This window comes from Neoarius graeffei, chromosome 28, assembly GCF_027579695.1.
Source record: "Neoarius graeffei isolate fNeoGra1 chromosome 28, fNeoGra1.pri, whole genome shotgun sequence".
NCBI classification, from domain to species: Eukaryota; Metazoa; Chordata; class Actinopteri; order Siluriformes; family Ariidae; genus Neoarius; species Neoarius graeffei.
In genome coordinates this window covers 10,493,599-10,507,140 of record NC_083596.1, presented here as the reverse complement: position 1 = coordinate 10,507,140, position 13,542 = coordinate 10,493,599, and the positions used below count along the sequence as shown (strand labels likewise).

The 13,542-nt window shown below is 40.8% G+C and overlaps 1 protein-coding gene across 17 annotated transcripts in view; it reads left to right on the top strand.

Moving 5' to 3' along the window:
- The window catches only part of mast4 (microtubule associated serine/threonine kinase family member 4), a 254,178-nt gene that overhangs the window by 210,355 nt on the left and 30,281 nt on the right, over positions 1-13,542 (top strand). For all 17 annotated transcript variants that reach the window (XM_060912518.1, XM_060912517.1, XM_060912516.1 and 14 more), the window contains 4 exons: positions 7,264-7,402; positions 7,515-7,647; positions 10,910-11,075; positions 11,163-11,264. In XM_060912518.1, coding sequence (XP_060768501.1) covers positions 7,264-7,402; positions 7,515-7,647; positions 10,910-11,075; positions 11,163-11,264 — 540 coding nt within the window. The remainder of the gene's footprint in view (positions 1-7,263; positions 7,403-7,514; positions 7,648-10,909; positions 11,076-11,162; positions 11,265-13,542) is intronic.

Sequence of the window (13,542 nt, the reverse complement as noted above, 5' to 3'; positions counted from 1 at the left end):
GCTCTGATTGGTTGGCAAGCGGGTCCGTATCCTACAGCACGGACCTCTGGCGACTCGCTCGTTCACAACAACAAACATAGTAGCAATCTTTGTCAACATTTTCGCATTTCTCAGGAGAACAGCGTTAATTTTACATCATGGATAGCGATAACGACAGTGTACACAGCGAAAGCGAGTTTTACTACCTTGAGGAAGAAGAAATAAAAGAAAACATTTCAGGAGAAAGCTAAAAACCTGTAACTGTTGCTAACGCCGAGCAAAAACATGGCTGAATCCTGAATGACTCAATTTTGTATAAATAGGGGACTACATAGGTGGCAAAATGTAGTTTTTTTTTCCTGCCATGGAAGTGCACTTGTATACCGAGGAGGAAGCCATTTGCATTACAGCCGTGAATGAGGATTCAAAATGGCGGCTCGGCTCGGTTTTCCCTTTCGGGCGCTCTCGTTTTCTGTTAGAATTTCTCATCTCATCTCATTATCTCTAGTCGCTTTATCCTTCTACAGGGTCGCAGGCAAGCTGGAGCCTATCCCAGCTGACTACGGGCGAAAGGCGGGGTACACCCTGGACAAGTCGCCAGGTCATCACAGGGCTGACACATAGACACAGACAACCATTCACACTCACATTCACACCTACGGTCAATTTAGAGTCACCAGTTAACCTAACCTGCATGTCTTTGGACTGTGGGGGAAACCGGAGCACCCGGAGGAAACCCACGCGGACACGGGGAGAACATGCAAACTCCACACAGAAGGGCCCTCGCCGGCCCCGGGGCTCGAACCCAGGACCTTCTTGCTGTGAGGCGACAACGCTAGCCACTACACCACCGTGCCGCCCCTGTTAGAATTTGGGAAAGAAAAACATAAATATATTATTTACCAGCTTAAGGTCGGTCCGTATGGTGAAATACCGTGACCTCGGCCTTGAATACCGACCTCGGCCCAGAGGGCCTCGCTCAGTACTTTCAAGACCTCGGTTACGGTATTTCACCATACGGACCTCCCAGCTGGTAAATAACATAATTATTATGGATGCCATAGAAATATTTTCGCCAAAAAAAAAGAGGCAATTTTTGTTTATTTATTTATTGGTTAAATAGTGAAAAACCCCTCCACTTTTTGGCTGAAAGCAAGTAAACTTTCCTCTTCTTCTGAATGTAGACTTTTGGTAGTCGAACACTAATATTTCCTTGTACCGCCTTAAGCTTTGATCACGGCACATATTCGCTGTAGCATTGTTAAGACAACCTTATGCAACGTTACAACATTTATTTCCATCCAAAGTTGTTTTAATTTTTCTCCGATGTCTTGTATTGACGACAAGCGAGTCGAACCACTCTAAAGTCTTCTTCAGCGTCCCAAATACTTTCAATGGGGTTAAGGTCAGGACTCTGTGGTGGTTAATTCATGTGTGAAAATTATTCCTCATGCTCCCCGAACCACTCTTTTACAATCTGAGCCCTAATTTTATGCCTGTGGCATGAAGGAAGAAAAAAATCCATTGATGTGGTGATAACCTGGTCATTCAGTACATTCAGGTCGTCAGCTGACTTCATTTTATCGCCACATGATGTTGCTGAGTCTCGACCTGACCAACTGACTCAACCCCAGATCATCACACTGCCTCCAGAGGCTTGTACAGTGGACACTATGTAGGATGGTGCATCGCTTCATGTGCTTCCCTTCTTACCCTGACACGCCCATCGCTCAGAAATGGGGGTCAATCTGGACTCATCAGATCACATGACCTTTTTCTGTTTCTCCAGAGTCCAATCTTTATGCTTCTTAGCAAATTGAAGCTTTTTCTTCCAGTGAGTCTCACTAACAAGTGGTTTTCTTATGGAGACACAGCAGTTTAGTCCCAATCCTGTGAGTTCTCGTCACATTGTGAGTGTGGAAATGCTTTGGCTTTCGCTATTAATTATAGCCATGAGTTCGGCTTGTGATTTACAATTTGACTTCACCAAGGGCCAATAATTTGACCCTTCTCATTATCAATCAAGAACTTTAATAAAGTGCCAAACTTATAGTGAGCCACAAGTAGCCTACTAATTGGGGGACACTAGCTATAAATAAATATGAATAAAATCTTAAATATAAATGATAAATCTTAAACGTATACTGTAAAACTTGGAAAGAACATCCTGTTATTCTCAAAGAAAAAAATTAAAGATCCTTGATGAGAATGGAATATAAATAAATAGTAGTGCTGTCAAAAATGTCGCGTTATTAACACGTTAACTTGACTCAATTTTAACGGCGATAATTTTTTTATCGCGAGATTAACGCTCTGTGACATGATGCCACGCCCCGCACAGCCAGAGTCCTCTGCCCTCCCCCGAAGAGCCACGGTGCTCGGCTTACGGTAAGTTTCGTTTTCCCATCGGCGTCTCCAGCCCCACTTTGCAGTGGCTGTGACAAGACGTGTTATGCTCTGCAATAAAAAAAAAAACATTGGTACAACCAGTGTTCGAACTATGCCGATATTTTCGGGGGGGTCCCTTATTTTCCCTTGGGGGGGGGGGTGCTTGCGCTTGTCTCAGAGCGCGGCTCTCCATCGCGCGCTCACTTCGGATATGCAAATGCTTCCCGTTACACACGATTGCTATGTCAATAAACATCATTTTGCCAATATTTTAGAGACCCCCCAACATTTCCCAAATCATGTTTTCAAGGGATCTCATGTCTGTTTCAGGGGATCTCGGATCCCCCGAGTACCCCGTAGTTCGAACGGTGAGCAAGCCCATTCACTTTTTATGCTGATAAGAGAATTACAATGGTTTTTCATGTGACAAAAATGTGCGATTAAATTGCGATTAATCGCGAGTTAACTATGACAGTCGCGACATTAATCGCGATTAAATATTTTAATCGCTTGACAGCACTCATAAATAGATATGAAGGAAATATTAAATATCTACTCAAATCTATAATCTTAAATATACGCACGATAAAATCTTAATTCAAAATTAAAATGTCGAGAATATATATATTTCATTCTAGGTAAAATTCATCAAATCTTCAAATCTAAATCTCAGGATTAAATTTGATATTAATATGCCGATTTGTTATATATTCTAGGGAGCAGTATCTTAACTTTGACATACCGCCCTGCTGAAACATAGTGGCATCTTTTCCATGGCCACGGGAATACACTCCTGACATGGTGGTTTAAGAAATGAGAATCTACTCACTGCATCAGTTCAGGTTAAAAGAATTGTTCACAGCTGAAACGTATATTAATCACTGCAGTAATTATCCAATCAACGGTTCTTAAGTATTTGTTTATCCAAATGGCAACTTTTTCTTTTGGCCAGGCAGCGTCTCTAGATACAGTTTTTAAATTAAGCAACCCGTTTGTGAAAACTACAACCCCAATTCCAAAAAAGTTGGGACAAAGTACAAATTGTAAATAAAAATGGAATGCAATAATTTACAAATCTCAAAAACTGATATTGTATTCACAATAGAACATAGACAACATATCAAATGTCGAAAGTGAGACATTTTGAAATTTCATGCCAAATATTGGTTCATTTGAAATTTCATGACAGCAACACATCTCAAAAAAGTTGGGACAGGGGCAATAGAGATCTTGCAGTCACATGACCGGAAAGTACACAGCCGCCATCTTGTCGGTAAAAAACACCACTGAATACTGCTGCACTCGTGTACAGAATGGATCAATTTCAACTGACGGACTACACGGCTCATTTTTCTAATCAACAGATAACTAGATATATGTCTAAAATAAACGATCTACAGATTAGTGACCCTTATGGCTTACCGGATGGAGTTTTCACGACCGGATTTTGAACTGCCAGCGGAATACCCGGACGTGTATAATTACCTCATTAACTTTCCTTCGCTGTTCAGTGGTAAAGCATTGCGTGCTTATAAATCTCTGCACAGTTATCTTTACAGAAATTCAGGATTTGTCAGCGACTCAGATGTGGCATCTTGTAAACAAGAATCCTCATTGGACGGGTAAGTCACTTAAGTATTGAGTATAGCACTGACCAGCTGATTATAGAATAGAATAAGGTAATTCCAGCTGTAATTCCAAATCGTCCGTATTGTTTACCATGGATCTGGCGTTGGAGAGGTAAAGGCTTAGCAGTGGAGGTTTGAGTGGCTGTTTTCTGAGCTTAGTCAACAGGCCGGCTCTGCAGCCTCGCTTTTGTTTCCGCTCCCGGCGCCGCCTCCTTCGCTTTGCTTCCAATAACAATCCACGGAGACCCCGCTGGTCTCACTATCTCGTCCGGAATGTTGTGCATGCGATGGAAATCGCTACAAACCGTCATTTTCTGCTGGAAACCAATGTCCAGTAAGTCCGTACAGTTGTAGTGGATATTGAAGTCCGGTACAGACGAACAACACGCAAAAATACACACAAAAAACGTGCACAGGTAGGGAGAGCTTGTAGCCGCAGCCGTTGTAGTAGAATTGTATATAGTAGGGTTTTCCAGAAGAAAAGGTAGAAGTAAAACCAGAAGTAGAAGGCGGAAATATGGCGTTTGACCGACAAGATGGCGTCTGTCACAATCTGGATCAGCTGTGACGTCACATGCAAGTGCTCCATAAGAGGCTGGAAAAGTTAAAGGTACAAAAAAGGAACAGCTGGAGGACCAAATTGCAACTCATTAGGTCAATTGGCAATAGGTCATTAACATGACTGGGTATAAAAAGAGCATCTTGGAGTGGCAGCGGCTCTCAGAAGTAAAGATGGGAAGAGGATCACCAATCCCCCTAATTCTGCGCCGACAAATAGTGGAGCAATATCGGAAAGGAGTTCGACAGTGTAAAATTGCAAAGAGTTTGAACATATCATCATCTACAGTGCATAATATCATCAAAAGATTCAGAGAATCTGGAAGAATCTCTGTGCATAAGGGTCAAGGCCGGAAAACCATACTGGGTGCCCGTGATCTTCGGGCCCTTCGACGGCACTGCATCACATACAGGCATGCTTCTGTATTGGAAATCACAAAATGGGCTCAGGAATATTTCCAGAGAACATTATCTGTGAACGCAATTCACCGTGCCATCCGCCGTTGCCAGCTAAAACTCTATAGTTCAAAGAAGAAGCCGTATCTAAACATGATCCAGAAGCGCAGACGTCTTCTCTGGGCCAAGGCTCATTTAAAATGGACTGTGGCAAAGTGGAAAACTGTTCTGTGGTCAGACGAATCAAAATTTGAAGTTCTTTATGGAAATCAGGGACACTGTGTCATTCAGACTAAAGAGGAGAAGGACGACCCAAGTTGTTATCAGCGCTCAGTTCAGAAGCCTGCATCTCTGATGGTATGGGGTTGCATTAGTGTGTGTGGCATGGGCAGCTTACACATCTGGAAAGACGCCATCAATGCTGAAAGGTATATCCAGGTTCTAGAGCAACATATGCTCCCATCCAGACGACGTCTCTTTCAGGGAAGACCTTGCATTTTCCAACATGACAGTGCCAAACCACATACTGCATCAATTACAGCATCATGGCTGCGTAGAAGAAGGGTCCGGGTACTGAACTGACCAGCCTGCAGTCCAGATCTTTCATCCATAGAAAACATTTGGCGCATCATAAAACGGAAGATACGACAAAAAAGACCTAAGACAGTTGAGCAACTAGAATCCTACATTAGACAAGAATGGGTTAACATTCTTATCCCTAAACTTGAGCAACTTGTCTCCTCAGTCCCCAGACGTTTACAGACTGTTGTAAAGAGAAAAGGGGATGTCTCACAGTGGTAAACATGGCCTTGTCCCAACTTTGAGATGTGTTGTTGTCATGAAATTTAAAATCACCTAATTTTTCTCTTTAAATGATACATTTTCTCAGTTTAAACATTTGATATGTCATCTATGTTCTATTCTGAATAAAATATGGAATTTTGAAACTTCCACATCATTGCATTCCGTTTTTATTTACAATTTGTACTTTGTCCCAACTTTTTTGGAATCGGGGTTGTACATTGAAAGTGCATCACTTTTCCCCCAACCACCATACATAATATAGTCTGTTCCTGTCTTAAAGTGAATGTAATGCCTTGTTGTAATGCTTTAAAATGAATATATATATATATATATATATATATATATATATATATATATATATATATATAAAGCAGGTGGAAAATAATATAAATTATGTATTATCAAGCACAAAACTGTCAATAAATTGCGGCTTCCGGATCCTGGAAAAAGGCAGCCTTGCCCCAGGGCTAATCTCGCATGACGTCCCACGTGGAACCCCGGTTATCTGGGTCATTTCTGTTCATCTGACTCCGTGCTTGTTTACTCGCTGAAATTGGATATTGTAGTTGGAATCTTACAAAAATAATGATGGGAAAGCGCTGCATTGTTCAAATCCATATACAACAGGACATTCAGTTCACGAATTTCCAAGAAATGACACTAATCTAAAGCGACAGCGGGTGAGGTTTGTGCAAACAAAGCAGGCAGGTTTCATGTCGCCTACTAATAATAAATCTGATTCATCAGGTGTTCCTAACCACCAGAACGACCACATGGGAATTACTGGAGCAAAAAAGAAACCCATTTATTTAATAAATGACCTTTGATCTGACATTTGGACAGTTCATCGATTTCCCCATTATCGCCCATGTCATATTTTCTTTCACTAATTACACTGAATAAGCGTATGTTTTAAAGATTATATTTCTGAATTTACTGAGGTACATGTAAATGTTTTCCCTAGATTTGGCAGCCGCCAGCTTAGAATAAAAATCCACAAACCAATCGGTGTTTCCAGTCCTCTCTGACTGGTGGTGCGCTATCAGCAGTGAGCGGGATTGTCGTGAACTGGCGGTTTCTTGTCTTGGGGGCTCGGAAAGATAACCATTTAGTCTGGAATATCCTTGATAATCTTCTACCCTTTCATCCGACATACTGTATAAGAATCCCAATCACTATCAGAATTCTCTCCGAAACGTGATTCCATATCAGGACTGGTTCAACCACTGCTGCGCACATGAACGAAATCGATACCTGGATTGTTAGACGTGTGACATCACGCACCCCTTCAGGATCTTCCGGTTCAGTCTCGGCAGATTCTGTGAAAATCGGCTGATCTTATTGATGGCCTTTTGGATCAGCTATGGTTTGAAAACACATGGTCCGTCAACATGATTGTTGCTTTGTACAAAGGAAAAAAGCGTGGTTTAGGGGCATTACATTCATTTTAAAGAATGAATGAGGAATGTGTTGACGTACAACGTAAGTTGAAAGTGTGACGTGTCGGCAGGTGGGGATTGTGCCACTTTACTGAAGAACATGGGTCCTTTGCCAGTGGACATGGCCAGAATGTACTTTGCTGAGACTGTCCTTGCTTTGGAATACCTCCATAATTATGGCATCGTCCACCGAGACCTGAAGCCAGACAAGTGAGTGTCTCGAACCGTCTGCTGCCCCTCTACTTGTCTTGTTTAGACTCCGAGATGTCCTCTTTCCAAGCGTGTATCGTCTCTGTGATGTTAATTTGTTGAATCATTTCAGTTTGTTGGTCACCTCAATGGGACACATCAAGCTGACCGACTTTGGCTTATCCAAGGTGGGCCTGATGAACATGACCACGAACCTCTACGAGGGCCACATAGAGAAGGATGCCAGAGAGTTCTCAGATAAACAGGTATAGCTATACACACCGCCGCCTTTTATTGGCTTACATGTACCAGTTACACAGTCCACACCAAAATTATTGACACCCTTCATGAACGAACACTGTGTACATCATTATTTTAAGTGGTTAAATTTTCCCACAAAATACAACGTCCACAATTATAAGCACCCCAACAATTAATATTTGGTGAAGCCTTGCTGGAATAATTAAGTTATTCCACGAAATTGAGTCGTGCATGAGTTGATAGCCGACGAAGCTCGTAGCACCAAGTTAGCAAAAGCCATGTACGACAAGACTGAGTGGAACAGCTGTTTTTGTTCTATCCACATTCACTGGATTTTGAGAAACGGAGCATTTTTTATTTTTTGCAAATTCGATAAATAAAAACTTCATACAAAATGTCTGACAAAATAATTTCCACTTAGGCGAACTTCTTGAAAACCTATCGACGGCTGCACGAATTGACTTTTTTTTTTTGTAGAAAGTGCCGTCTTGCTGTCGTGCCGAGGTATAGAATAGCTTTAGACATTTATTTAATTCTTCCTTGGACATTTCAGTTCTGTAATTTTCAAGATCCTTTGAGCTTTTGAACCAGTCGGAAAAAAAATTCAACAAATTTTAACGTTTAAACATGAAGAATGTAAACAAACTGGCGAAACGACGGGAGCAATTTGTGAAAAATGCTATAATAATTCTTGAAAAAAAAACAAGATACGCTCTTTAGCATCAAATACTTTTATTCCATGTTTTGATGCGCCTTTTTTTTTTTTTTTTACTTTTTTTGGGGGGGGGGGGGTGTTTTTCGAGTTTTTATTTTGTCCTCGGTTCAGCAACACACTCCGTCATTTTGTTTTTCTCTACTTACAGTATATGAGCTGATAACCTAGTAGTAGAGTAACTAATCGGAGCATGCGGTTGCTCATATCCAGTGAACGTGGGTAGAATAATGTAATGTATAATGTTTTTGTGTAATAATTTTTGCCCATTCCTTTGAGGTGTGCCAAAAATTCTGCACCTGACTATATACAGTGAAACCTCGATATTAAGACCACCATTGGGACCAGGTCGAAGTGGTCTTAATATTGAGTTGGCAAGATATACTGACAGTTGCTAAGCTGCAGGGCTTTGAACCGGTTCAAGGAACGAAAACGAAAACCGGGAACTTTTTCTATTTCACATGGAACAGAAACGAAACCAGAAACTTTATTATTTTTTATGTTCCGGAACAGAAACGCTTATTAAAAATAATGGTAACCGGTTAATACCGGTTTTTATTTCGTTCCTCAAAGTTTCCGTAGCCTACAAATAAAAAAAAGTCATTCTTCTCCTGCGCAAGTTTCTATGACCCGCTGGGGTTCACTTCCTGTGTGACGTTCGCTGACTGAATGGAGAGAGCGGGAGGGTGGACTACTATCACGTCTCCACATCTTAAATTAGAGGTAAATATTGCAGTCTATCGTTATTCAAAAACGTCAATTTCAAACACGATATCAATATATTTGTCCACGTTAATGAGAGGCTCGCGAACATTAAATGACGTTAACCTCTGTTAGCTTATCGATGCATAGGGCCTGACTAGCCTTTGGTAACACACTAAACGAATTATCTTTCATTTTTGGCACTTTTTCTGTTTGTGTAGATGGGAAGACATACTGAGAACCCAAATCGCCAACATTTGAAATAATTGTTTTGAATTATTTCTTGTCTTATTTAATGAAGGTTGTAATAGAATTAGCCTACATTTGGCTTAAGCTGGATGAGACAGAGACATAATTTTATAGCCATTTGTTAAACAGCTGACAGGGAACGTAATTAACCGTTCCGGGAATGAAATTTTTTTGTTCTAACCGGTTCGGGAACGTCTGTTTAATGGTGGAACCCAAAACCGGAAACGTTAAAATTCCGTTTCTGTTCGGAACGAACCAATAGGAAAAAAAATTCTGGTTCAAAGCCCTGCTAAGCTGTTGCATAGCAACGTGCATGCATGATGTTCTTCATACTGTTGTATTACATGTAATAAATTTATGAACTAGTTTATTGTATTTCATTGATAAATGATTAAATCAACAAACTAAATTTAAACAAAAGTATAGCATGTGTGTGGTTTGTGTGTCTAGCAAGTACAAATGTACGTGTAATACAACATGTAAAAAACAATATAACTAGGTTTTCATTTAAACTGTTAATAAACTTGTAATTAGAATTAATCATCATTAAAGCTATACCATTTTTAAATGTAAACCATACAGCAAGTCATTGAAACAAGAAATTGAAATCTCGTTCTGAATACTCTTTCATAATTAGGCCACACCAATTTAATTAGTTGGTACTCGGAATCGCCGCTTTAAGAAAATGCAAAACGAAAAAATAAAATAAAATCGAAATCAAACTCCCGCCAACAGAAAAGGTCACATGATGCCGAAAACCAATCAAATCGCCCCTTTGGCTTTAGATAAAGACTTGTGGAAGAAACATGCCTGTGGAGGGGAATCCTACAAAGCCTGTGTTTGTGATTGTTAGGATATTCAGCGAACAGAAGCGTAAAATCTTTGACAGGTGTGTTGAAATTCTGTTTACTGGTTTGCCTGTATTGTTTGGTCTATTTCCACCGCTAATTTTACCATCAGAGCATTTTTTTTATTTTATTTTATTTCGCCCACTCGCTTCATATTTTTCCTGAAAAAATCCAAGAACCAACTAATTAAATTGGTGTGGCCTCATGACACTTTTAACAACTTGAACTTTTTCCATTTAAATCGATCTACTAAAGCTCACTTCACACCTCGTTGCATAGATTACCTGCGTTTTGCCAATTCCAAACTTTTCTGCTAGCTGACGCTGACTTTTACCCGCACTTTCGTTAATCAGATCAATTTTTTCTTTCAAAAACAACTCATTACGTTTTCTGCTCATTGTCGTACAAGTCGATCTTAATTTTCCGGCATGACGTAAACCGGATGTCGTGAAAGCTCTTGTGCCCCGTGTTTTGACACGACGGGGGGGGGCGCCCGTATTTTCGAGGTTTAATTACATTGATTTTCGACGGGTGGGACCGAAATTAATGGTCGTAATACGCAATATTGAGGTGGTTGCATTATTGAAGGCCGCGACCAATGAAAAATATAAGCAAGCAATCGGGACCGTGAAAAACTGTTCGTAATTTTGAGGTGGTCGTAATTTTGAAGTGGTCGTAACATGAGGTTTCACTGTAATTCTACTCGGTTTCTTTTCTGAAATGTAGCGTTTTCTTATCACGTCTGTACTGTTATAGGTGTGTGGTACCCCTGAGTACATCGCGCCAGAGGTCATTCTGAGGCAGGGATATGGGAAGCCGGTGGATTGGTGGGCCATGGGGATCATTCTGTACGAGTTCCTGGTAGGATGTGTGCCTTTCTTTGGAGACACTCCAGAAGAGCTCTTTGGTCAGGTTATTAGTGGTCAGTATCATTCTGATCCTCTGTTCGGTGTATATTATCATGCGATGGTGTGTTGAGGTGTGCGTTTTCGCTTCTCTTTCTGTCCAGATGAGATAAACTGGCCTGAAGGAGAGGACGCACCTCCAGCTGATTCTCAAGAGCTCATCTCGCTGCTGCTCAGGCAGAACCCACTGGAGCGCCTGGGAACCGGTAGGATATACTGATCATCGTTCAGTAGCTCACGTTCCTCTGCTTCTTGCAGTCGTCCAGTATCATTACGGAGATGAGATGAGTGAATTAATATTTAATTAACTAATAAACACTCGTAACTTTCACAAAAGGCTCCAGCATCTTGTTGGATGGCTGTAGATTTAACTATATAACAAAATGTATGACATTCCTGTTCTCAGTAAATGTCGGCATGTCAGGTGAAAAATTTAAATTCAATCCAAACTGCTTGAAACTGCTCTCATTGAATTCAGAACTGAATGCAGAGCAACATACTTCTTTCATCTCATTATCTGTAGCCGCTTTATCCTGTTCTACAGGGTCGCAGGCAAGCTGGAGCCTATCCCAGCTGACTACGGGCGAAAGGCGGGGTACACCCTGGACAAGTCGCCAGGTCATCACAGGGCTGACACATAGACACAGACAACCATTCACACTCACATTCACACCTACGCTCAATTTAGAGTCACCAGTTAACCTAACCTGCATGTCTTTGGACTGTGGGGGAAACCGGAGCACCCGGAGGAAACCCACGCGGACACGGGGAGAACATGCAAACTCCGCACAGAAAGGCCCTCGCCGGCCACGGGGCTCGAACCCGGCCCTTCTTGCTGTGAGGCGACGGCACTAACCACTACACCACCGTGCCGCCCAGCAACATACTTTTTGCAGAAATAAATTTTTATACATTCTTGAGAGATTACAAATCAAAGGTTGAAGGAAAAAAAAAATAGGCTTAATTTTTACAAAACAGCCGTAACGTTCTGTATTCGGATCACATGGTCTAGAATGAGATCAAATTTTTTTTTTTAATAACTTTTTATTTTCCAAGATATTTACATGGAAATTGGCAGGCACATAATGATTGTATACTGAATACAAAGTAAAAAAAAAAAAAAAGAGTAAAAACTAATTATGTAAATTAGTATTTAATTTTGATTATGCTAATTAGGTAAAATATTAAATCAGTACACTCAATAAAAAAAGTAATAAACGATTATTTCTAATCCCCTTTTTGTGCTCTGTAGGGCTTTGTATTTCTCAAAAGCAGTGCCTTTTAGTGTTTACATGAAAGAATATCAATGATTTATTTCAGTTAATATTCACAGCTTTCAAGGCGAACAGCGAAAAAAAATAAACTGTGTGATCCACATCCAATAAACAACTCCAATTAATTAAACTGACACTCGTGTTTCTGACGACGACTTCTGTTTTTTTTTTTTTTTTTTAAATATCATTCCGACCACTAAGATCTCCAATGTTTTTCATCAAAACAACTAGAGTTATATTCTAAAATAGTTATTTATTTACAGGAATCAGTTTGGTTTGAAAAAATAAGTAGGTAAAGCTGTGAAAACTCACTTCAAAGTCTCCCGTGAAGCACAAGATCAAAACTAGCTGATGGAAAATTTTGCTGCATACTTCATCAGAAACACTGAGAGCGAGAGAACATCCCAATAAAAGTTATCTGATTGATCTTCATGAGTGATCCAGTTAGAAACCGATCAGGAGAGAGAGCGAGAGAGAGAGAGAGCCTGACCGCTTTCCCGTGACTCAAAAAGAAAAGCACCGGCAGTTTGATGTCCCGCGAGCAGAGTGCGCACTCTGCTGTACCGACTTCAACCTGCCGGTACTCCCAAAGTACTGAACAGATCTTATCGAGATGATAAATTTCTTTGGAAAGCAGAGATTATAAGCTTTTTAATGATGGTATTCAAGAGTTAAGCAATGACAGATTTCGAAACTTAGATGAGCGTCTGCATGGACCATTTTCACAGCACGGCCAGCGAGCGTCTGATGTGCCTCATAAATGTTAAGAGAAAGGAAATGAGACAATGTGGTGATGGTTTCATCCAGCTGATCGCATCATGTCTTTTGCTTATGGTTTGCCGATTCAATGAACACAAGTCGGGACGAGCGGGACGTTCAGCTGGACCTCACAGGAAATTGCACTGCATAATTTACGACTATAATAAAGCTGTAGAGAGACTGTTGTCAGAACAAAAGCACCATGTGCTGCACAGAACGAATTTACGAAAGAAAGTTCTGGTGTTTTCTTAATCTGGTTTCGGGACTCACGAAGTAATTAAAGGTGCAGTCTGCGATTTTCAACACAGAACAGTGTTTGTAGTATTTGCTCAAGTACAAACACAATGTGGCAGCTTCAATAAAATATCTGCACCCCGGTCTCTCTGGCGACTCGGACTCTGTAAACAGAAGAGGAAGGGGGGGGAAATCCGATAACATCCAGCCAATCAGG